At 41.5% G+C, this 26,455-nt stretch overlaps 1 protein-coding gene across 1 annotated transcript in view; it reads left to right on the top strand.

Moving 5' to 3' along the window:
* The first annotated feature begins 1,850 nt into the window (after positions 1 to 1,850).
* Positions 1,851 to 26,455, top strand: part of LOC120536021 (ral guanine nucleotide dissociation stimulator-like) — a 177,691-nt gene continuing 153,086 nt past the window's right edge. Inside the window, exon 1 of the mRNA XM_039764311.1 lies at positions 1,851 to 2,608. Coding sequence (XP_039620245.1) covers positions 2,585 to 2,608 — 24 coding nt within the window. The 5' untranslated portion in view covers positions 1,851 to 2,584. The remainder of the gene's footprint in view (positions 2,609 to 26,455) is intronic.

The following is a 26,455-nucleotide window of genomic DNA, read 5'->3' as shown; positions in this document are numbered from 1 at the left end:
AGAAATTAATAATCAAAATTAATTTTCAAATGTGGTGTACTCTATAATTCTGAGTAATATATATATATATCTTCTCGAGCATCTGTAAAGCTTTATTCTGCACTTGGAGGCAAATTAAGAATAGCTAATCCTTTCTGAATCCACCTTATTAACACTTTGCATTAAAAAGCTCTAAATTATATTCGCAATTTTCAACGCTAAACAATATTCTTAATTCCTACAGTCCCTGTGCGACTCGTCTTTATAACACTAAAGTACCCCACACCTGTAATGTGTAGCCAACGCATGCGAAAAGCAGTTCGACATTTGTCATGTATTGTACATTAAACTCTTGTCACGTCGCGTTCCCGTGGACTGCAAGGCAGGGATTTCCCCAGCGCGCGCGCACGAAAGGGTCTTGTGCCTCTTGTGCTCGTGCGCTGCAGGGCGTCACGGCCGCGCGCACTATCGAGAGACAACTGGAGAGCTGCACCTTCTTTCTGAGAGCAGAGCCTTTTGGTTTGTTGTGCGTTCTGTATTTTATTATTTTGAGCCAGACTGTGCTGTTTATTTTCTTAAAACGAAACAGCCAAAGACTTTAAAGAAAAGGAAAACCCGCCGTGACTCTTCTTGGTTGTCTCCCCTTATTCGTCCAATGAAAGAGGCGGGAGAGGTAGCCGCTATTTTTAGCCGCGCTGTTCCCCTCGGGGATGAATGAAGGAACACCTGAGTGCACCGGGCGGTGCGGTAGTCTGGAGCGGCGTGGCTAGCCAGCCAGCCAGTGGACTCGGCTAAAGAGAGAGAGAGAGACAGAGGGATAGACACAGAGAGGAGATCGTCCATTTTGCACATTTGAAGCACGGACAGTGAATTTAAAGAGAAGAGGACGGCTACCCATTACGGACACCGATTCTTTTAAAACCTTCGCGAAAATCGTAAGCGGATAGCAGAACGTTGACCCCGAAAGAGAGGGGAGGCAGAGACAAGGGGCGACGACCTCGACATGCAACGGACCGCCTTGCCGACCCTTGTGTTTTTGGATTACAGTCTCGGGAGTCAGACAGAAGCCGGGTTTGGAGAGCGCTTGTATGTCCGGCTTTATCCGCTTTACGGGCGCCTTCTTTAAACGCCTTTTATCGCCCACTTCGCCTTTTTTGTATACTCCGCGTGGATGAACAGCAAATACCAAAAACGGTTCTTATTATTGTTTGCAGGAAACTGAACAATTCATTTTTCTTTTAATTTTAAAAATATATTTATATATAACGAAACCTTGGGGAGTCTGGAAACACTCAACCTCCGACGGGTCGGGGAAATCTCTTTAATCAGTCCATCGACGACTGCCTTTTGGGACAGAAAATGAAACTGCTTCTCTGACATTACCTGTCATTTTGATTGAAGAATCCAAGCTGTGTGTGTCATTAATACGAAAAGGAAGGATACTGAACCCCAGACCGGGAAAGATCGGTTAATAAGAACAGTGTGTATAACCTGCATAGCAAATGCCGCTGCATTTGAGTACATTCGATTGAATTTCTAAAGAGAGGAGTTACGTTTTGAAGCTTTGATTGTTACTTTGGTAATCTGACAAAGCGCTTTGATGTGAATGGCGCTATACAACCAGAAGACTGGTGAACACGTCTTTCACATTTGGGTGATTTATGGAGTCAAAAGCCTAAGAAAAATAAAAGTGCTGACACCACATACCCTTAGAAGATCCTTCATGCTCCCCACTTTTTAAACACTACGAAAGAGAGAAAAGGAGCAAATTTCAGGAGGTATCAGAAAGACGCTCCCCTACATATGAAAAATTAAACTCGTAAGACGTATTTGATTTCGTACATTTCTCAATCTGGAAAATCCCCAAAAAAAAACAACAAAACAAAAACATTCATCTATTAATTTAGCACCATGAAATAAAACAATCCTTTTAAGAAGCGGATTTGTGTTGCACCTTACAAGTGCACGAAGGTAAAACACAGCGCCCCATCCTTTTCCGACTGGAATTTGAATCTTCTGAGGCGCAGGCCGTCAGTCACGACGCGGCTTGTGTGGGCGATTCTTGCCTCCCGATTTTATTCTGGAGTCTTACGTGGATTGCTATCATTATGTTATAATCCGCTAATCACCGGGATTCGTCTCTGCTGTTGTGTTTTTTATTATTTGCAGCGAGGCAGGCCTGAACTGGTATTTTAATATTTTGGATTGAAATCGCATCTTCGCTGGCAGCAGATTGACGGCGGCGGCGTCGCCGATGTGCAGCTTTGACATTTGCTGCCGTTCACGTTGGTGTCGTCCCCGGACGCCTAATTTCACTTCGCTGTTTTTGCACGGAATTTTTACAATGACCGAACAGGTAAACTCCAGACGATCGTCCAAGAATTTATTGCCCTTGCCTTGAAAGTCCAACCTCTGCCACTTACATTTTTTTTTAAATTTATCAACTGGCTCTCGTTTAATGCTTTTGTCTCGTAATTTTACCATGTGAGAAAACATAAGCGAACAAAAGAACTAGAAATCATCTTTACCGTGAAGCTCTACCCGGCACGGAAGCAGAAGGAAGGAAGGAAGGAAGGAGGGCTATGAACTGGAGGAGACGACGACGATGATGATGATGCTGGATACTCAGGTAGGAGCCCATTCCCGTCCCCACCCTGACTCCCGTGTTGCAAATTGATTTTGCGGGTCTGCTTCCGTTTTTAATCAGTGCCTCTTACGTGTCTGGTGGTTAAACCAGCTGTTTGTGCCGGGCCGATCGTCGCTCATGTTTAACGGAACAGAACCAGGACGGAGTTAAAGAGCGCAGGACTTGTGGGTCATGAGGATGTCCAAAAGTGAGTGGCACACCTTCAGTGTCAACGCCGCTTTGTGATTGTGATGGGGCGGGGTTCGCTTACTGGTAAACCGTGCAGGCGGACGGGAGAGATGGCCAAAAAAAGGCCCGGAGACCCCAGTGTCCGAGGGTGGTGGTGCAAAACTAAGACACAAAATACAATGTGGACTGGTATCACTGCCAAGTGACATCGTAGGTCATGGCTGTCTCCAATAGCTATACTTGAAGGGTCTGCATCATTGTCTTTAAAGTAATGTTTAGTCAGATGTAGCTCTGATGATGAGCACAGAGTGAAGGCTCTTTTCACCACTGGACATTATGGGCAGTGTTTTTAGAACTGAAGCCAGGAAACACTTGTTTACACAAAGAGTTGTGGGAATCTGGACCAAGCTACCAAGTCACACCATGACATCTTTTTGAGAAGTCTCTAGAGGAGATCTTTGGACAGGTTACATATTAGCTAGACAAAGGAGCGACACATGGATTGAGTGGTCTCTCCTCTTGTTCATAACATTTCTTATGTTCCCCAACAGCTCATCCCTGTGTAGCTACTTCTCCTATGGCAAACAAGTGTCATTCGCCACCTCAAAAAGGATGGTCTGGTAACCAGAAATTACACAATACATTGAAATACACTTGCAGACCCTGATTCCAAAAATATTCATTCCCGTCAAAAGTTCTTAGGTGCTTTTCATGGATCTGAGGGTGCAGAGTCCAAATGCGGCAGCAGAATTGCTCCATCATGTTCAGCTTTTGAGAGACGCCGGTTACACACATAATTGTTTTAAATACAATTAGAACTTCCAAAATGCAGTCGCTTGGTGTTTTTTTTTTCCCTCCTGTAATCCTCTGAAAGTGTTTCATAGGGGAATGACCAAGAAGATGTCTGCTAACATTGACTGACTTCGCTTTGTACAATAATGTCTCTGTCCATTTGAGTGATGTCTTGGAGGAGCCTCTCTCCATCTTCAAACCATTTAAACAGCAGCTTTCTCTTTTCTGGACAATCAAAAGGCATCTTTAGTAATTCATTCCACTTATGTAGTGCTTTTCCAACCGATTTAAATGAAGCAATTGCAGCCATTACTGTACCAGTGCACTCACCACATTGAAGGGGTGAGAGAGACAGTTAGGGAGGGTTATGGGGACAGAATGGTGAGCACTTTAGCCAGGGCATTAGGGTACATCTTACTGATGCCCTGGGATCGTTTATGACCACACAGAGTCAGGACCTCAAAGGATGATGACGCCATTGTGTCCCTGTCACTGCACTGGGGCATTGGGATCCACACACTAGAAAAGGGGTGAGCACCCCCTGTTGGCCACACTAGCATCTCTTCTAGCAACAACCCAAGCTTTTCCTCGTTGGTCTCCCATCCAAGTGCTGGCTGGCCTGGGCCCAAAGGTGCTTAGCTTCAGGTGGATGATGTGTTGTTCTGATGTGCAGGTGCTGTGGTATTTGCTGCTTTTTAACCTTCCATATATAAATTATTAGCTATTTTGGAGGAATAAGAAGAGAGAAGAAAACAAACAGAGTAAAAAAGTGTGGCAAGCATTTGAATTTGGGTTGTTTCCAACTCAGCTAACATGAAGAACAAGAAAGACTGCAGTTTTTCAGCTCAAAATATACTTCAAATAATATTCTGGGCACGAAAAATGCTTATGCCATAAAACACCCAGCAACTTGTTTAAAAAAAAATTAAAATGCAGTTTTTCACTAAATCCGATGTCTCATGGAAACACTTTGTGATATAGAAATTCTAATTTCAGAAATGGATTCAGCAGACCTAAATCATACACTGTTTTGTTTTTTTTTCTTTTTGTTAAAGACCAGTGTTATGTAATACTGATGACTGCTTACCTAGAAATAGTGGAGAATGATAGACCGTGTAAAAATTGATGTATACTTAATGCATTGTTTCTTGCTCCCCTTATGTAGTATTGCACTTACTTGCCTTGTAAGGCATTTTTAAATAATTCACAACATGAAATCGGTCTACAGATTGATGGACATGCAATGCACTATAGTAATGGTAATACCAAAAACCATTTCCTTTTAATATGAAATCTTGGTCCTACTGCACTGTAACAGAGCATGGAATGTGATGTGTAAACTGCAGATTGATTGGCCTATACAAAACAAAACTGAGTGCCATTATGAACAATGCTGCACATCCTCTCTCTGGCACACGTGCACTGAGGACTTACTTGGCACAAATGTGTCAGGAAATGTGACTGGGGCTCCTTTACACCAAAAGGCAATTTGCCTGTATAGCGCCTCACTGGAACTGGGACTGCCAAGTCAGAAGGTTTCTTTCTTTTAAGTCATTCTGGGTTTTGTTCAGACCTTATTATGTGAGTGTGTGCGTATGTTTATTGTATATAGTTCATTTCACATATCTATCTATCTATCTATCTATCTATCTATCTATCTATCTATCTATCTATCTATCTATCTATCTATCTATCTATCTATCTAACTACCTATTATATAGTGCCTTTCACATATCTATCTATCTATCTATCTATCTATCTATCTATCTATCTATCTATCTATCTAATCTTGTGAGAGTTTTCTGTATAATATACAGAGTGTCTGATGTATAGTCATGGTATTGTTTTCTTTATTTTTTCCATAAAGTGGTGTCCTAAATTGCTGTGTAAAGCATTTAAGATGGAACTCGGTGTGAAAGGCACTATATACTGTAACTTATTTAAATAATGATAATCATGACGCATTTTATTTATATAGCACATTCTCATGCTTGGGTGGCACGGTAGTGCTGCTGCCTCGCAGTTAGGAGACCAGGGTTCGCTTCCCAGGTCCTCCCTGCATGGAGTTTGCATGTTCTCCCCGTGTCTGCGTGGGTTTCCTTCCACAGTCCAAAGATATGCAGGTTTAGGTGCATTGCGATCCTAAATTGTCCTTGGTGTGTGTGTGTGCTCTGTGGCGGACTGGTGCCCTACCCGGGGATTTGTTCCTGCCTTGCGCCCTATGGTGGCTGGGATTGGCTACGGCGGACCCCCGTAGCCCTGTAGTTAGGATATAGCGGGATGGATGGATGGATTCTCATGCTTAGAGTGCTTCACAAATAATCATAAGGATGCACAAAGTATAAAAGCACAGATGAAGATTAAATAAATAACAGATTGAAACATGAAATAATACATTAATACACAAAGTTTTGCATTAGAATAAGGAAAAATAAGCAAGAACAAAATATGCAAAAACACAAATTGCTAAAAGAAAACGAAGAACAAATAGCATAATCTGTGTAAGCTTCTATGCAGGAATATGAATGTAGACATTAAGCCATCTGCAGTGAGTTGAGTTGGTTGTAAGTCAGACCCCTTTAAACAGACCTCCTGTATTGTGGAGAGTTTGAGCAGAGAAGCGGTGGGTTACTTGTATGTTTTCGAGTGAAACACTCAGAGGACACTCAGTAGCTGTGTACTGAGCTAAGCCCTGCTTTATGTTCTTTAGGCTCTTTCACGTGCTATTGGACCTTTCTGAGGTGTTGTGACATTTCACCGTCCCATTTCAGTGTGTTCCCGTGGTTGAACATTTTGGAGAAATGTGTGTCACTGTTGATTTGTTATTTGGTCTGCAAAAAAACAAAGACAAAACTACATTTTTCATTGAAATAAAGAGCAAGGTAAGTATTAAATGCGTATTACGTAACTCTGAGTTTAACTTGACCAGAAAATGGCATTTCAAGTTGCCAGAGGTGACGAGTCAGTATAATGTCACATCTTTCAGCTCATAGAGCGTTCATGTGGAATTCCGACTTTCTCCCATATCCAGTAGCATGGGAATGCAGCATAAACCTGCTCAGTCCGACCTTCGGTTGTTTTGGGGAGGGTCACCAGGGGTTGAACTTTGGTCATCATGCACAAGATTGGAAGCAACACTGGATGGGATGCCAGTTTATCACAATGCACACTCATACAGGCCCCAGTCTTGGTTATGGTCTCAGCTAGAATCGCAACAAATCTCACTAATATTTCAACTTGGGTTAAGGAACTCCATGTCCAGGTCAAGCTGACAAAGATGGACTTCCTTGTTATCCAGCCGGTCCTTCTACAACATAAGTGTTCAGCTTGGCTCGTTGTCATTGATGCATACCAACTCGGTACACAAACTTGGGGTGATAATCAATGACCAGCTGTCTTTCACTGGCCACACTGCAACTGTATCTTGTTAATGCAGATTCACTCTATACTTCTGGTTCAGGCATTGGTCTTCACAGGCCTTGACAACTGCAACTGTCTACTGGCAGTCCACCACAGATGATTCAAAATGCAGTGGCAGACCTTATGTTCAACCATCCGAGACAAGTGCATGCCATTTCTATTTTCAGGTCATTCCACTGGCTCCCTGTAGTGGCACATTTCAAGTTCAAATCCTTGACAGTTGCCTACAAAGTAGTCGATGGGTAAACATCTACGTATCTGGAAGCACTCATAAGGTCCTCTGCTCCTTCTCATTCACTCAGGACTGCTAATGAATGGCATCTAGTGATGCCACCTCTGTGTAGCATCAAATCTCAATCCGGACTCTTTATGTGTGACACCTAGCTGCTGACTGACTGCTGACTCCATCGATGTGTTTGTGGAGAGTTTGAAGATTCTCTCGTTCTGTGAATTTGTAATTGATAACGGTTTTGTTAGGGTCTTGTAACTAAGGAAGAACAAACTAGTCTCGCTGTGTTCTGTTTGGTTTGGAGATACTCACTCACTTGTGATGATCAGTTTTGTAACCTTGTCTTGTAACGCTTGTGCCAAAACAGTCCCGAGAGATGTTTACTCAGATATGCTGTCCTGCTTTGTAAGAGACTTTGGGTGAAAACATCTGCTAAGTGAATAAACAGAAGGGCAAATACAGGACGAGTTTCCATAAAGCTGCATATCTTTGGAATGTGTAAATAACTGGAGTATGCAGAGAAAGAGCCACGTGGACAGTGCCCAGGATTCTGGCACGGTGAGGCAGGAGGGCTGATCAATGTGACTTCTTGCCAAGGTTGAGTAAATCTTTTGGAGGTGGAGCTCTACTCAGTACAAAATGCACTATATAGCATCCATGTTGTTGTATGCTCTGCATTGTTTCTTCTCTTCTTAACAATGTGGTGTCTAAGTGTGTGTGCTTAGTATGCAATTGGATAACTAAAGATGGATACTTTCTGTTTTCTTCCCTCCTTCATAAAACCCATAAATCCATTTCTGAACCTTGAAATCTGCTTGCTGGTCAGGTGCCTGTCCTGGCAGCACCAAGCACAACAGGACCCACCATCACACTTCTGCATATACTTGATCACATGAGGTCAGATGTCCTCTTTTGAACGTGGAAAGAAAATCCACCTCGACACCGGGAGAACTGGCGATGCCCATAACAGGCAGCGCCAAGGCAGAGGTTCAAACAGAGGTAGCAGTTCTGATCACCACTTGCCATGCCGCTTTTTCACAGAGCCGTGTATTTAACAGTTATGTAGCAGTCATTAAGAAAAGTGCTGTATAATGTACAGATTGATAGCTTTGTCACAAAGGATTGGTTACAGTAACTGTGTAGAAAACCTTAGAGAGCGTGTTCAGTGTGAAACTTCCTTTACGCCATTACAGCAACACAGACAGATCTACCCAGACGTCACTGTTATCATGAAAGGCTTACGTTGTGTCACTGTGCTGAACTTTAGAAGGTGCTGGTCATTCTTAAAACTGCTTAAGACCACAATTAACCAACATATGATCTCTTTTGTATTTTTATTTTTTTAATAAAATCCATCCATATATTTTCTAACACTAACAAAGAGTTTAAGGTTGTGGGTAGCTGGTGCCTATCCTGGAAACACTGGAACCAAGATGGGAAGCATACTCACACACACACATACACATACATGCGCGCGCACACACACACACACATACACGTGCACACACACGCACACACACATACACACACACATGCACATACATACATACGCACACACATATACGCACACACAAACACACACACACATACACACACATGCACATACACACATGCACACACACACACGCACACATATACACACACACACATATACACACACATGCGCACGCATACATACACACACATATACGCACACACAAAGACACACACACATATACACACATACACACACATATATGCACACACAAAGACACACACACACACGCATACATACACACACATATACGCACACACAAAGACACACATGCACACACACATACACACTGTGGTCCACCAAGCTGGCACCGCCAGCAGAAGCCGACACAGACACGCGTGGGACACAAGTTCATGGCACACAGGTTTTATTATTTCTTCCTTCCCCGTTCCCCACAAGTATAACACACAGTCCCAGCACAAGCACAGCACAATGCCATACGTCTCTTCCTTCTCTTTATCTTCCTCCACCATCACTCCTCCTCCCGACTCTGGCTCCCCCAGTAGTGGCTGCTGGCTCCTTTTATAACACACCCCGAAGTGCTCCAGGTGCTTGATTACTCGTTTCCGGGTGTGGCAGAAGACCTGCCCATAAGGGCTCAGTAGCTCCTGCTGCAGCACTCCCTAGCGGTGCCTGTGGATCCCAACAGGGCTGCACCAAACTCCAACTCCCATGCAGCACTGCGTGAGTCCGAGGCACTGCTGCAGCCCAGGGGGGTTGCCATCTATTGTCCCAGGAGAGGTAACACTCTGGCCACACTTGCTCCCCTGGCTCTCCCAACGTGGAGGCGTCCCAGCCAGGCAAGACCCCCGGCCACACGCTACACACACACGCTCATTTTGATAATCAGGTCAGATGGCCAGGTGGCTTTCGCTTTGTCTTGCTATCTTCTGCTAAGCCACATTTTTCTTGCAGACTCCACCAGCTTGCCCTCCAGCATTTCCTCATATTTTGCTACACTCATTTGACCCTCACAGTCCTTTCAGGGTCTGCTGCACACAAGCATCCCCACAGTCTGATGCTGCCGCCACCAGCATGCCTCATGGTGTGGGTGGGGTGTTTGTGATAATATGCAGTGTAACACGGTGCTTATTCTGATGATCAAAAAGCTCAGTTTTGGTCTCGCCAGACCGTAGAACCTTCTCCTAGCTGACTCCCATGTGCCTTCTGCCGAGATATCCTGTGTGTTTTTTCTCTTTGCCACTCTCCCATACAGCTGTGACTGGTGAAGCCCCTGGCATAGTTGCTGTCTGCACGGTGTCCGCAGTCTCAGCGACTGTAGCTTGTGATTCGTTCAGAGTTCTCAGAGGTCCCTTGGTGGCCTCCCTCACTGGTCTTCTTCAATTTTTGTGGATGGTCTGCTCTGCCATACTCTTTCTTTCACTTTCTTAAAGATTTATTTAACTGGATAGTCATTGCCCTGGATATGTTCTTGTTTCCGTCTCCTGACTTGTGCTTTTCGTAGAGTTGCTCGGAGTGTTCTTTTGTCTTCATTGTGCAGTTCAGCCCAGCATACTGACACATCACAAAACATCCCTTCCACATTCAGGTGCATTTTGAAACCATGTGAGTCAGTTGGCTTTCTTACGTCATGTTTCCTTTGTTCTGACTTGTTGTGCTTGGACGTATTGTGTACTTTGAAGATCTCATGATCATACAGATTCAGACTGTTCTTTAACGTGTTACTTTTTCTCGCCTTTTTTTGTAACATAACATGCTACTCCATGGCACTCGCTATTAAAAGCGCAATGTAAAATAGCATTTATATTCATTTCATTGATGCCTCATTTTCTTTAATTTGTCAAACAACTGAAAACATTGTTTGATAAAGTACTCTGGCAGAATTCTCTGTTTGGAAGGTGCCATATAATGTGTCTCTAATGTATTCTCTACATTGTTTTTTATTCTTTAAAAATACGTTATTGTTACTTGCTGATTTTAAGCACTTTACGATGGTACCCATCATAAAGACATGCAGGTTAGGTGCATTGGCGATCCTAAATTGTCCCTCGTGTGTGCTTGGTGTGTGTGTGTGCCCTGCGGTGGGTTGGCGCCCTCCCCAGGATTTGTTCCTGCCTTGCGCCCTGTGTTGGCTGGGATTGGCTCCAGCAGACCCCCTGTGACCCTGTGTTAGGACATAGCAGGTTGGAGAATGATTGACTGACTGATAAAAAATGCCAGCATCCTTGCCTGTTCAAACCTGTCCCACCCCAGAGGTCACTGTGGAGACACTTGGAGGCTGTCTGTGTAGAGTCGGGCACTAGTCAATGGCACACATAATGTTACAGTTTGAGTTCCGGGAAGATGGTGAGGATTTAGAGTAGGGGTCTCCAACCCTTTTAGCCCTGAGAGCTACTTTTACAAAATGAAAATGGCCGACAGCTACTCGTGTTTTCTAATGTTTCTTCTCACAGCTTATTTCAACCCAAACAAAGTGAATAAGCTTGTTTTGCCTGAACATTTACAAAATGTTGGTGTCCACAACACACATTTTGCATTAAAACATCACAAAAATATATTTAGTTCACCTGCAAGTGCATTTTGTACGTCTGTTTGCATTTTCTAGTGTCTCTCACACTATTGATTTAAAACTTGAATGCTGTCAAAACAAAACAATACAATTCCAAATCCACAGATCTGACGTATTCATTTGTCATTTTGTCACATGTCACCGTGTCACTTTATTCACAGGTCCAGTCGCATGTGTGATGTGTTGTTTAGTTAGTCAGATGACTGGCACTGAGGTGTCTGGTGGAGTGGAACCCCCTTAGGTTCACTCTTATGGAGTCGTTTAAATGTTCGTCTGTCCATCTTGTTCTAAACTTTGATTTCATGACATTCACGTCAGACTCACTGAGGTATGGAGACCCAAACAAAGCAGACATTTTCAGAGCTGCTTGGTGAAGATTCTTATAGTTATCTGGCTCTACTAAGCTCCAGAAATGCTGAGAATGCTGTTGAGACTTTAACTGCACATTATTTTGAAGGTTTACTAATATATAATATATAAAATACAATGTCTGTCTATGTGTCTGTCTTTCACGAGTGAACTACTTTATGGATTTAGATCGTGTTTTTTCTATAATTTGCTTGAACTTTCAGGTTGATTTTGCGACTTCTCTTATTTCACTATGTATCAGAGTTTGCGGTACCGATTTATCTGCGCCTCCTCACTTGCTCACTCACTCACTCTCCAGCTTCGGGGCATGTACCTTAACTCTGCTTAGCAAACGAGAGAACAATTGAATTAAACTTTGTTTGATATTTAAAATAAAGTGTTACTTAGGTCTTGATGAGTTTAATTCCTGATATTCTCTTAAGCCTATGCCACGTTTGAGATTGCAATTCAGTTTGTGGATCGTGATTTTGTGTTAAAAGGATCGTGATATGATTTTGTGGAAAGATCGCCCGACCCTAATTTGACTAATCAAGTTTTCAAATGTATGTAGGATTCATTAGCCCTTTGGCGAGCTACTAGGAAAGGGGTGGTGAGCTACCGGTAGCTCGCGAGCGACATGGTGGAGACCCCTGATTTAGAGTATCTTGAGTGTTTTGCATCCAAATATAGGCAAGTGAAACCCGTAGAGACTCTGTAAGGATCCGGGTCTTGAAAAAGGAGCCTGAAAAAGGCTGGTGTAGAGTAGTTGGCTGCTTGGTTACGTGTTTGAGCTGAAGAGCACTGAAGAGAAAGTTGCAGTACCGGTAATCCTTAGGGGAGATAATGGAAGAGCCAGAGAAGTGGGAGATAAGGGCCGATAGACTACAGAGGAATTGTACGCAACCTTGACTCACTGGCATTCTCGGTATGTAACAAAGAGTATTGTGTTTCAGTTTTCAGCACTCCATGAGGACACTGATCCTGTTGCTGTCAAATTACTACTTACAAAGCGTGAGAGATTCCCAATAACAGGTTGTTTCAGCACTGTTGACTTGACAACAAAGCCAAACAATTATACTGCTGATAACGGCCTCTAGGGTAGGTCTTGCCTGGCAGCACTGTGACCACCCTGGGTGGGATTCTTCGTTGTCACTGTTCTGCATGTGGCGACCACCCTGAGGTTACCTACACACAGGTTGATCTTATCAGCTTATACTGCAAGTACAGTCTTGACTGTCGCTGGCGATGGGTCCCCCATGTGTGTGTGCCAAATGGGAAGCACAGGCCCAAGGAATGTGGACAGTTCTGAAGTACGGATGTGATAGTCCGTTGTGGGTCTCATCCTGGGGTTTGTTTTTATGATGTTTTTGTATTTTGTTTTATGTGTCTTTATGAAGATATGTAATTTAATTTCTGTTAATTACTTTGCATTTTCTGTTTTTTTTGTTAGTTGGATTCATCCCTCTCTGTTTGTTAATTATGTTGTTAGATTTTTTTTTTTATTGTGTTTGTGTTGTGAATTGGAGTCGGGAACATTGCAAAAAGGATGTTGAAGCCTAATTAAAGACCCATAAAGCAGGCCAGGACCTTTATTTGTCAATAATAGGGCTTCAACCTGACCAGTACTTCCAAAATGTAGGAACTGGTTTTAAAAGTTCAAAATGGTTTTAACAGTCTCAAAAATAGAGAAATGCCAGACAAGTGTGCGAAAACTGTGGAAACTCCAGCTTGTAACCAAAAGGCAACAGTTACTCTATATAAATGAATATCTCTCTATTACAAAAAAAAACAAATCTTGGGTGGGAGACACTTTGACGTCATGTGAGACAAAAGGGCAGCTGCTGTACAGGCTTTTAAATGATCGACGCACAACACGACAAGCAGAACACACAGCTTGCCAGCAGCAAGACAGCAGCTGATCCGACCACATCTCCTTAGCATGTGTTCAGCGCCCCCCTTCACAACGCGAGCAGCATTATACGTCCCACAAGAAAGAGATTTAACCCGGGGCCAGAAATAAAAGACAAAGCGTAGATGACAAAGTAGAACATCGTAAATAATTCAAAAATGTTGGCGCGGTACACATGCAGATCAGGTTAGAGATAATGGAAGTACGAAAATTCCAAAGTCTCAAAAAAATGATAGTAAAGATCGCACAAGTGCTAACAAACAGAAATTACTACTCGTGAATTAACGGAACAGTGAAAAAAGAGATTGAATATATTGTTCGGATTTAAACCTTAAGTCGGAGACTTGTAGTTTGTCTAATTCATGTTGCCAACGAGAATTAAAAGATTCCAAAAATGCTGGCACAGTATGAAGTCCCATAAGATGGAGACTTTTAACATAAGATTCTTTCAAGTCATGCACTACTTACAACTACGTATTTTCAAACAAGACAACAGTCATCTAACCTCAGTCATGTGAATGCTTTTGTCAGACACACTTCCTACGCTCTTATAAATTTTAACAGAAGAATAATGTTTATACGTCAGTGACAAAGCGAAGAAGAAAGAGCATGGACAAACATTTGAGAAAGTCGTTTTATTTATTAGAGAGAAAGAAACGATATTCACTCACAGGCAGATATACGTTGCGTTGTCACGATGCAAGTCCAAACACGGAATCAAAATTCAATGTGATATTGAAGAAAAGTTACTTCCAAATATTGTTTTTACAAAAGTTTTGAAGTAAAAGTGAAAATAATGCATATGTAACAATTCCTATGAAATGAACAATCTCTTTAAATTGTATATCTGGAAAACCAAACCCGGGGGTGGGCGGAGCTCCTAGTATTTATCAAAAATAAAGAATAACAAAGAAAGATTCAAAAGGAGCAAAAGGGAGCTGCCTAAAAGGCAATCTCAGGTAGCAAACTCCTAATACATACACCAGAAGAATAATCCAAAAACCAGAACAGAAAGAAATCAAGAAGCCAGGAAGTCCAGACAAATCACAAATCCAAACCACAACTCCAACAGCTTCAATGCACCACTGCCTGAGCTTCCTCTTCTCAAACCTTAAACAGCCAGACAGAGAGCTAAGAAGTGGTGGTATCAGGGTGGCCCTGCCCCCTGGGGTTCCAGCCAGAGAATTCAAAGAATGTACTCTCATTTAAAGTAGCAGTATACAATTAACAGAATAATAAACAAAACCAACAGTAATGACAAAAATACATAGAAAATAATTCAAGTTTCATATAAATAGCAAGAAAACATAAAATTTGTGTTAACCCAAATTAATACAAAACAGATTAATGGTGGAGGAACAACACTTCTGATTATATTTGAGGCTCCAGGTGTCCTGATTTTGTGTAGTATTGTTATTGTACATATGCAATAAAGATCAACCCAAAATGCAAAAACGTGTGAGGAGACCTCCAAATACCATCAGCCAGGCCAGGACTTCACCGACTGTGACAGTAAAATAGGCCTCACCCTAGGAAGTCTAACCCTAACCTCAAGCACAGACCCAAATGGGATTCAGAATTTTAAAGTAAAAAATGCTCAAAAACACATATAAATGTCATTTGAGGAAGAGTGTTATGATTTGTGTTAGTTTCAAATTAATTAATAAATCTACTGGAGTTCTATCAGTTTATGGCATTTGTGTACCTAAATTTAATTTTTTTTTGGTATAATGTAGTTTTGGCATCAGTTTTTTTAATTAGAGAGAGTTTTATAACAGATTTTTATTTTTCACATCGTTTTCCAACACCGTCTTTGCTTTCTGTCCATCAGTCGGGCAGTATGGTGTTGCTATACAACAACACTTGGAGGTGCACAGAGCTGACATTTCACCAAAGCAAGATGAAAGGTTGGCACCGGGAAGTTCACGGTCAAAGAAGTTTGCAGGTAACACAAAAGAAATCTTTGTATGTTGCTTTTCGTGTTCTTATTTAGTGTTTCAGACCTCCTGCCCTCCCGTTTTGGTTTTATGAATCCTGATTCTCAAGACTGAACTTTTTTCTCATATTTTTGACTTTACCTCTTCTGATCACTTCCAAGAATTTAGTTTGCCTTTATTATTCTAGGCCAGTCCTGGAGAGCTACTGTAGCTGCAAGTTTTCATTCTAACTCTTTTTCTTAATTAGTGACCAGTTTTTGCTGCTAATGAACTATTTCCCTTTATTTTTATTGACTTTTCTTGAGACTCTGACTACTGAATTGATTCTTTTTTCCTTAAATGGCACCTAAACATAAATTTGATGTGAAGTGAGCCAACAGATGAGCAACTAAGTTGGGGCCTCAAACTCCAACCAACTTCACTTCATTCAGTTTCTTCATTTAAAGCCAATTCTAATTGCTAATTAAACCTGTTATTTAATTCCATGACGCTCATTCTGCCTTGGCAGACATTTCTAAAACTGTCGATTTTCTTTTTTAAGAGCGCTGGCTATCAAAATGTTTGGTGGACCTGAACAGATCAACATTACTGAGGCCTTCACCTTTCTTTATTTTCAGTTATTGCGTGATGGACGCAAGTTGTTGTTTATGTGTTGGTTCATTTAGTGTCTTAGTATTGTTTGGTTGCTAATTAAGGTAAAAAGAAATAATTAAGGGGCCTGAGTCTTATGTTGTGCATCAATTAAAATGATGGCAAAGAATTAATTAGCAGCAAAATCTGATCATCAATTAAGAAAAAAGTGAGAATGAAAATCTGCAGCCACTGCGGCCCTCCAGGACTGGAGTTGGAGACCCCTGCTCTTGGCAAACTCATAACAGAGAGGAGGACGGTAAACCTCTGGCTTAAATGGACAAAACAAAACTTAAGGACTCTTATAAAGAAGTTATGTTTATTAAATAAAAGGCAAGAAAAGGAAAAAGGTGAAAATCTTGCAAAAGGACAAACAAACTGTAATGGCCTTTATTACATTACTGGCACGTAGGCTTCTCTTGGTCAACTGGAAGAATCCTAACTCTCCCCTTTTAAGTCAGTGGGTAACTGATGTCATATAATATTTGAAACTGGAAAAAATCAAATTCTCACAAAAAGGATCTGTGCAAAACTTTTTCAAAACCTGGCAGGAACTAATCAATAACATTTTAGAATATGCATTTTAATTGAGGAAGCAGGTTCTCTCCCATCCTTCTTTTTTTTTACTCTGTTTATTTTAAATTATTTATTAATTTATCTATTTACTTATTCTTATTAGCTTAAAGTTTTACTCTGCTGGCCCAGCCCTCTTTCTCACGGGTGGGGGCTGATTTGTTTTGAACCAAGTCTAGTAAAACTTGACTTATTTGTTTGGAATGTTATTTATTATTAAAGTCAATGAAAAAAAAGAAAATCTTGCAATAAAGGTTTACCTAAACCGACAATCCAAAGCTAACAAGTCAAATCCATAATCCAGTAATCAGAAACCAAAGACAGAACAAAAACCCACAATGAACCAGCAAATCCAGAAACAGCACTTACAAAGACGAAATGCACTCCACAATGCTCAATGATGCTCTACTATTGAAGAAGTGATTGAAAATCCTACTGTTCCAGGGTATGATCCAACCTGCGAACGTTGCAACCAAGTCCCAGCCTCACTGGGTCACATGTTCTGGGCCTACACCAAATTAACATCATTCTGGACAAAAATTTTTAATTACCTCTCAGACAGCCTTGGACTCACAATCCCTCCTAACCCATTAACAGCTGTGTTTGGGGTTCTTCCAGAGGGCTTAAAGTGGAGAAAGACAAACAAACTGTGATTGCATTCACTACACTGTTGGCACGCAGACTTATTCTGATAAACTGGAAGAACCCAAACTCTCCTCTTTTAAGTCAGTGGGAAACCGATATGTTATATTATTTGAAATTGGAAAAAATCAAATACTCAGTTAGAGGATCCGTACAGACTTTTTTCAAAACATGGCAGGATCTAATCAGTAATATTTTAAAATAAGTTTATAAAGCACAGAGAATTTATTAATTTAGGTATGTTTACAAGCCTTAAATTTTAGGCCGTTTGGCTTGCTCTCTCTCTCAGGGGTGGGGATCGATCTGTTCTTAACATAATTCTTTTTTTGTAAAAACTTGATTGCTATGTATGGATTGTAATAAAATTAATAAAAAAAGAAAAAAAAAAAAGAAAATCCTACTGTTTTGTGAATATCTGTCAAACTGTTAATGAAAATGTCAGGCACAAATTAAAAACCAAATATTACAAAGTTAAAAGAAAAGACAGTTGAGCCAGGGATGAAGCCCTATGCCAGTGGTTCCCAGCCTTTTTGTGGCCATGCCCCACCTAGGCCTCTCTAAGATCAGGATGCCCCCCTACTGTAACATACACCTTATTATTACCTATTCAAAAAGTGAACTCGCGTGGAGGAACCCATAATGTCATTAATTTGGTCTAAACAAGCTTCAAAAGAACATGGAAACAAAAGAGGGAAAGGATAGTTCAGGTACTGACAAAGAAATTGTTAAAAAGAAATGTATATAATATTGAAGTAATATGAAAATACAGCAAATATAGTTTTGAAAATATATAATAAGAAAGTGATATTCATAAATATAAAATAACTTTAATGACAGCTTTTTCTGTAATATTTTGATCATTTTATATTTTTGTTATATTGCAAAATTTTATAATCATTGTTACATCCATCCATTACCCAACCCGCTATATCCTAACTACAGGGTCACGGGGGTCTGCTGGAGCCAATCCCAGCCAGCACTGGGTGCAAGGCAGGAAACAAACCCCAGGCAGGGCGCCAGCTCACCGCAGGGCTCACACACACACACTAGGGACAGTTTAGTATCGCCATTGCACCCAACCTGCATGTCTTTGGACTGTGGGAGGAAACCGGAGCACCAGGAGGAATCCAATGCAGACACGGGGAGAACATGCAAACTCCATTCAGGGAGGACCCAGGAAGTGAACCCAGGTCTCCTAAATGCGAGGCAGCAGCACTATACACTGTGCCACCGTGCCACCCCCATGTAAACTCCATCCATCCATCCATTATCCAACCCGCTATATCCTAACTACAGGGTCATGGTGGTCTGGTGGAGCCAATCCCAGCCAACACAGGGCACAAGGCAGGAAACAAACCCCAGGCAGGGCGCCAGCCCACTGCAGATCATTGTTACAATTCATATTATTTTAATGGTAAAAGTGATTTCTAAGTAGAAAAACCCAAGCCGGTTGTAAAAACATAAATTAAAGAGTTCTTCACCATCACTTCTATGTTTATCAGTCAGTCAGTCAGTTATCATCCAACCCGCTATATCCTAACACAGGGTCATGGTGGTCTGCTGGAGCCAACACAGGGCGCAAGGCAGGAACAAACCCTGGGCAGCGTGCCAGCCCACTGCAGTTCTATGTTGATATAAATATACAAAGTCAGTGTAAAAAATAAAAATGATTTGTTAATTGGGCGTCACGGTGGCGCAGTGGTAGCGCTGCGTGGAGTTTGCATGTTCTCCCTGTGTCTGCGTGGGTTTCCTCCCGCAGTCCAAAGACATGCAGGTTAGGTGCATTGGCGATTCTAAATTGGCCCGTTTGTGTGTGTCCTGCAGTGGGTTGGCACTCTGCCCAGGATTGGTTCCTGCCTTGTGCCCTGTGTTGGCTGGGATTGGCTCCGGCAGACCCCCGTGACCCTGTTTTCGGATTCAGCGGGTTGGAAAATGGATGGATGGATGGCTGAATTTGTTCATTTGTTTCTATCATTTTTAACAGTGAATTTCTCATTTTTTCATTTTATAACGTACCTAAATTCTTGAATTGCCTCCCTAAAAAATCAAATTGCCCCCCAGTGGGGCATGCACCCGACATTGGTAATCACCACCCTAGCATAACTTCCAGGTTTTTTGATGGCTTCCCTCCTCTTTTGTCATGAGTCCAAAGACTTTAGGCAAGTTCTGCACTGGTGTCTCTGCTGTCCCCAGGTGTCACTCCACATCAACCATCATAAATATTTAACAGAACAAGAATCCCCAATGAACAGATTTTTAAAACTCCCACCACTGGCAGTGACTCGCTGTCTCTTCACTGCCCTGTACTGTTCTCATTTCTAAAGTGGTTGTCATTTTTTTTTTGTGTATCTGTGTTATTAAATTACGTCTCCTCAAAATTCCTTTCCTTGCTTTTTAAAATTCACTTGCCTTTTTATTCACTCAGTACCCATCTATCGTCCCATTAGTCCTCTCATAATATACACGAGACAATCTGTAATAGGATGAGATAATTAGAAAATCTAAACTGGGCACAGAGACGCTATAGATGGGCAGGTCGCAGCAAGGCTTGAAACAAAGGCTTTATTTACGAAATGATTCTGCCAGTGCAAAACAGCATTTTAGAGATTTTGAGGGATTGAGATGCTTGGTAATGCTGTTGCCTGCGGGCAGGACTCAAACTTTGAATTGAGTCAATTAAAAGAGTAATTTTAACAGCTTTAGAGCAAGAAATGGATGTCGCCACCAGACTTGCCCCATTTTTTTTTCTGGTGTGCTTCTAATATTATTCCTTATTTTTGTTTTTTGGAAATAAATCTAACTTATTTTTCACATTTCATCATGTAATACTGATGCCAGTTTGTGATGCAATAGTTGCCAGGTTATTTCTGTTAAGTTCATGTTGGTCAGGAGCAGGTTGTCAATATGGACGTGTAAATTAAAAGAGCAGTAGGGAGAATTTTGTGAGATTTACTGTAAATTACATTTTTGAACGGTTGTCTGCAGTCAGGCAGAGGAGTAACAAAGGTAAAAGTATTACATTTGATCAAAACTGTTTTGCCTTGGTAGAGTAATATTTTACTCTACTTTCCCCTTTTGTATTATTAATATGTACCCTTTGTCAGAATGCCTCAAATCTCACAGACTTACCACCGTTTATAAGGTATTGTAGTATATAACTTCCCTTCTACATTTACTGTATAACCTCAGGCAATTAAGTGTAGTAAAAGACAAGCAGGAGTTAAGTTACAATTTAAATAATGTATTGTTGATAATAGTCATAAATAATAACAAGAAGCAAAGTACATTTGAATATTGGCAACCATACAACCTGATAAATGCTGATGTGTAGTTTCAGGTGGCACACAGACTTGTTAGTTACTGTGGCGAGTGGCTGGGGCTGCTACCCAGCCGGGATGTCCAGGAGGACCAGGAGGTGGCATGTACGTCCTCCGGGTCACGAAGAAGGCAACCGCCCTGGATTAGAGGAGGACCATTGGAGAAGAACAAGGAGGCTCAACCCATTGGGGCCCGTGGTCACCGCCAGGGGGCGCCCCGAATCTCAGAGGGCCCGGGAACTATCTACTTTCGCCACACCCGGAAAGATGGAGGAAGAACCCCCCAGGGACGCCCGGAGTGCTTCTGAGTGCTCTCCCGACACTTCCGCCAGACCGGGAAGTGTCGTCAGTGGGAGCACCTGGAGCACATCCAGGGTGAGAATAAAAGAGCCCGCCTTCTTACGGTCTGGGAGCTAGAGTTGCGAGTGGGAGTGGGACGAAGTTCCCGTGGAGAGAGGAAAGGTGGTCCAAGGACATTAGAAGATAAGCCTGGAGGAAAGGTGATTGGGGCGAGTAGCCCAGTGTGTTGTGTACAGGACTGTGTTATATTGGAGGAAAATAAAACGTACTTTTTGGATAAAGATGCGGTGTCTGTCTGGTGGTGTTCGGGCATGTCTCACATTACTTAAAATGTCTCTAGTTCATTTTTGGTCAGCTTTCTTCAGAACGGGCCACATGCCTGACTCAATATGGCTGCCGAGCTGAGCTCTTCATTGTGTTGTCCTTTTCAGTTCATGTTATGTGTGATGCTCCTTCATCAGTTTGGTAAGAGAGAGAGCAAGGTAAAGCAAGCAAATTTATAGATTCTCTGTCCAAACCCTACAGCCAATAGGACGTCGTGGTAGTTATAGGCTTCTGATACAAGACAGTTCCAAACAGCCATACTTCAGAGCAATGGGGAAAACCTATAAATCTGCTTGCTTTACCTCGCTGTCTCTTTCTTACCAAACTGATGAAATCATGAACTTAAAAGGACAACACAATGAGGAGCTCAGCTTGGTAGCCATATTGAGACAGGCATGCGGCCTGGTCTGAAGAAAGCTGACCACAAATGATACTTTAACTAGAGACATTTTAAGCAACTAACAAGTCTGTGTGCTGCCTGAAACTACACATCACCATTTATCAGGTTGCATGGTTGCCAATATTCAAATGTACTTTGCTTCTTGTTATTATTTATGAATATTATCAATAATACATTGTTTAAATTGTAACTTAACTCCTGCTTGCCTTTTACTACACTTAATTGCCTGAGGTTATAAATGTAGAAGGGAAGGCAGGGAGAGGTTATATGGTACAATACCTTAGAAAGAGTGGCAAGTCTGTGAGATTTGAGACATTCTGACAAAGGCTACATATTAATAATACAAAAGGGGAAAGTAGAGTAAAATATTACTCTACCAAGACAAAACAGAAACCAAGATGAAATCTTAACTTTTTAGGAAATACAAGTCCAAACTAAAGAAAAAAAAATATTAGAATGAATCTTAGGCTTAGTCGACATTAACATGTTGTCACACGTGTGCTTAGGGGTCACCTGCATGGCTCCTCCTCGGGATGCTGTCACAAACCGCCATCTGCAGTTCTTGGGGGCAAAGTCAAGCCGAGAGTGACATCACTTCCAATTTCATTTTGGGGATTCTGCACTTCCTTGAGAAGTCCTATAAATATCGGCTACTTACAGGAAGTGGTGTTCACTTTTGAATCTGAACCCAACAGAGACTAAGCTCCAGTTCTTATTTGGTTTCTGGTCTTCTATCCACACTGAAGTTATTGTGATGTGGCTTCATTGTTTAATGACTTTTATAAGTGACATTTTGACTTTGAGTTTTTCTTAGTGTTTTGGGTTCCCTAGAAGTTGCAGGTTGACTACCTGGTGATGATCCTAGTGTGTTTTTGACTATGTCTCAGGTCGTCATTCTCTGCTTAAACACTGTCGCTTTGTTTGCTGAGACAACCATCAAAAATCAATCTTTCCAAAAACTCTCTTCAAATCAAACAGATTTTCAAATGTAAGATGTCGCAGTGACTTGAGTCTCTCTTGTGATTCTCTTTATGATCATGAAGGTCATTCCCTAATTTCTCCACACCAGCCAACAAGTACAGTGCCTTGAGACACTTGAAGAATATATTGCCATTTTCATTTTGACAGGACTGCTACTATGGCTTTCTTGTACATTATCTATCCAGACAAGTAAATGTGATTTAGTGTTTTCTTCATGTGTTCTTTACTTTTCTAATGCTTTTGGCATTTTGAGTTACTTTGTGTTTGTTATGTAATCAAACCTCACTCATAGCTGACAAATCGTACATGCCCAGAAGAAAAGATTTACACATTTTTGGCTTTTGAGTGACGATCTGGAAATGTAAGCATGAACAGAAAACTTTTAAATCAAATGCGTCATTTTTAAATTAATAAATGGTAAGCTGTTGTCACATTACAAGAATACTAGTTCTAGGGGATGACAAATTACACGACTACGTAATGGCCTTTCCAGCACAGTTCCACATTTCCAAAGCATTACAAACTCTCCCCTTTTTCCAACAAAAGGTACAATTATGTGCTGTTTGATGGAGCCAGTGTCCATGGGAAGGCTTTACAGGTACAGTGAGTTCAGATGCTATCTTAGTCCTTCTTTGTTTCTCCATTCCGTCGTGGGACATTAAAAATAAGACTTCAAACAGACGAGCCTTAGATAATCCAGTAGTCCTGGCAGCTGTATTTACAAGTATTGTACTTCCGGGTAAGCACTCAGTGGTTTTCAATGCTCTGTCTGATGCACACAGAGCCTAACCCTATGACATTTGGTTGAGGCAAGTCGCAGTCTGAGTCACTGGGTATGTCAGATTACACAACTGCAGTCCCAGAAGTGCACCACACTGCCTCCGACTTGCTAAGACTATGCAAATGAAGTCTGTATAAAGGGAGAGTGGGGTCCTTCATGTGTGACATGGAGGTGTACCCACCTCTTGGCATTCTGCCCACTGAACACAAGGAATGAATGCACTTTTAAAGGGAAAGTACATCATACAGAATAATAAACAAAACCGCGATCATAAAAAAAACATGGAAAATAGTGTGATACGTAATAGGTACAGCGATCGGGCATGAACATAACACCAGACATAGGAGTGCTGTCTGTTTTGTATATCTCAAACGCTCTAGTATTTATTTACACTAGCAGGAGTACCCGGCATTGCATGGGAATCTGTAACTGGTGAATTTCACAAATGAAAGAAACAGAACATAGAAATAGAACAAACATTTTTCTGATTGACGTTTTATTGTAAGTTCCTCTACTCTGGATTCTGTGTGGTGTGGCGTTTGAGACGGCCTTCAAATAGAATTTCGTGTGGCATCTGAAGTGGGCCTTCCAATTCTACGTCTTTTTTTCGGTGCCATGGGTATATTAGTGAAAAGCAGGACAATTATAATGTGTTATATGGTATTATGTACAGAATTTACTTATTTACAATACGTCGAAAAGCGAACAAATAGCACCAGCCAGTGAGAAAGAGTAGCACTGAAACCGGACTGGGAAAAATGGCGGGGAGGGGTGCTCTGTTTCTAAGGAGCGTCCGTGTTGAACCTTAATGCCATCTAACGGACGTTGGCAATGGTAACTACAGAGAGAAGTGACACAGAACCGGTGCTGCATTTGGGGAAAATGATGGGGGAAGAATGCTGTCTTTTTAAGGCGAGTCTCTGTTCAAACATGCTTACATAAAATGAATGTTGCCGAACGAAATACAGCACTTTCAGTGCATGTGGGAGTGTGACGTGTGGAAACGCGGGCGTGTCAGCCGGTCACTTTTTACTGGGTCGTTCACGTTTTACATCCATATGGCAGTTCCTCTTCACCTAGTCAAAGCAGTCGGCCATCTGATACTTGGACACTTCCGGCATCTGTTGGCAATTTAAAGAAACATGGGTAAAGAGCGATGCACAGATACCAAACGTGCCGCTAGATGGCGCCGCCATTAACGTCTGTTGGAACATGCAGCCATCTTGTCGATGATAAGTACGGGGACGTGTGTCGAAGGTTGTGTCGGTGAAAAGGTGCCCTGTGGTTCACCACGAACATTTTTCTGAACCAAACATACCCCATGACCTCCTCCTGGTCACAAAGAAGCCCCATCACCAGTTTGGTGCCGATCGGACACCCGGTGCAGATTTGTATGGCGGACAAACAAACATACATACATACACACAGACATGCATACATCGACTCTGCTTTATATATTAGATATATTTTTTGTAAGCAAAAATCCCACAACCAAAGGGACTTGGATTTGATTTGAACTGAAGTTCCATTTACTTCGAGTGCTGACCCTACACATTTCAGAGAAAAAAATTTTATCAGACTTCTTAGGGTGATGCACTTTTTTGACAGATCCAGTACAGGCCTGTTTCTTGAAGCCACTAATAAAGGCTCAATGCCAGACAGATGAAAATGATTATACTCTTTTATTAGCTCAGTATAAAAAACTGTAGACTTCATGTTTATTATTTTTTTAGGCAGAATTGTTTTATTTTTAAAGGGAAAGGAGTTGGTCTGCTTCAGCAAAATCACACTCCTCCTACTCAATTTTGTACCTGCCAGTTTTCACACAAAGTCCGTACAGACTGAGACTGACTTTTTTTTTTTTTCTAACTCTGCACAAAGAGAAAGTTCTCTGAATCAGAAAATCGCAAGTATACAGTTGTTTGTAAATGGAGTGTTATACAAATGCTATGGATGTTACGTCTGGGACAGTCTTTGCTAAACACTTCAGATTAAACGTTCTCCCCTTGCTTTGTAATGATTACGTTGTGATACTTTATGTCCTCTCCCCTTAAGATACTGTACTGATAGTTGCTCTGTGACGTCTGGCACATAGCAGTATATAAGATTTGTCTGTTAATGTGGAAATGTTTTTATATCATTTAGAAGCTGTTCTAATGTAAGATGACTAATGTCTGTACCTGTTATGAATATTGTTTGGGGAACATTATGTTGCTTTTCTACGGCACTCATTCAGTGACATTTTTGGAATGAAAATTCTGGTTGGGTCATATAGACCTGTTAGAAGGGATGGAGCCATTCCAAGACGCCGTGCAAATGGGTACGTGTGTGTGTGTAAATAAGACAGCAAGAGAGAGAGATGATCAAGCACTTAATAAAGCAGTGCTTACAAGACCTTCTCCTCTGTTAAATCCACTGGCCTTGGTACAGAAATGGGATCATGGCTTGGATCTGTTCATTGAGCTGTGGAAAGTGAGTGCAGATGGTGTTTTCTCTGATGCTAAGTGAGCAGTGCGAGAGGGAGCTGGCGGTGTGAATGTGCAGGTACAGGAGGCGGCGGATAAAAGATCGTTTGAACTGAATGTAATGAGCCATTGAAGACTGGAGAGGAGGTAGTGATGCTGGAGGGTGGCCGAGGAAGGAGACAACCTTTAGTAAACCTCATGTGACAGAGTGAAGAAAAGATAAGACCTATTAGGCAATCTATTAGGCTGCCAATACAAGCGATGATAAAAATAACTGCCGAGTAATGCTGTAAAAAACATCACACAAAATAAAAATCTATCAACATATTGCCACACGGGATAGCCACCAAAGGACAGGATTAAAATATATCTCGACATCTAATACTCGACACTGCAAGCTGAAATGACACTGAACATTCATAAATTGTCAATTTTTATTCATTGGGCAAAGTGCTAAATCATACTGTATTGAAGTAATTGTTTTTCATGATGATGATGATGATTAATATTCCAAAATAGCAAGATTGGTGAGTTCATACACCCTTTAAG

This window comes from Polypterus senegalus, chromosome 9 (genome assembly GCF_016835505.1).
Source record: "Polypterus senegalus isolate Bchr_013 chromosome 9, ASM1683550v1, whole genome shotgun sequence".
NCBI lineage: Eukaryota > Metazoa > Chordata > Cladistia > Polypteriformes > Polypteridae > Polypterus > Polypterus senegalus.
Note: the sequence above shows the minus strand (reverse complement) of the source record. Positions and strands in the feature narration are given on the sequence as shown.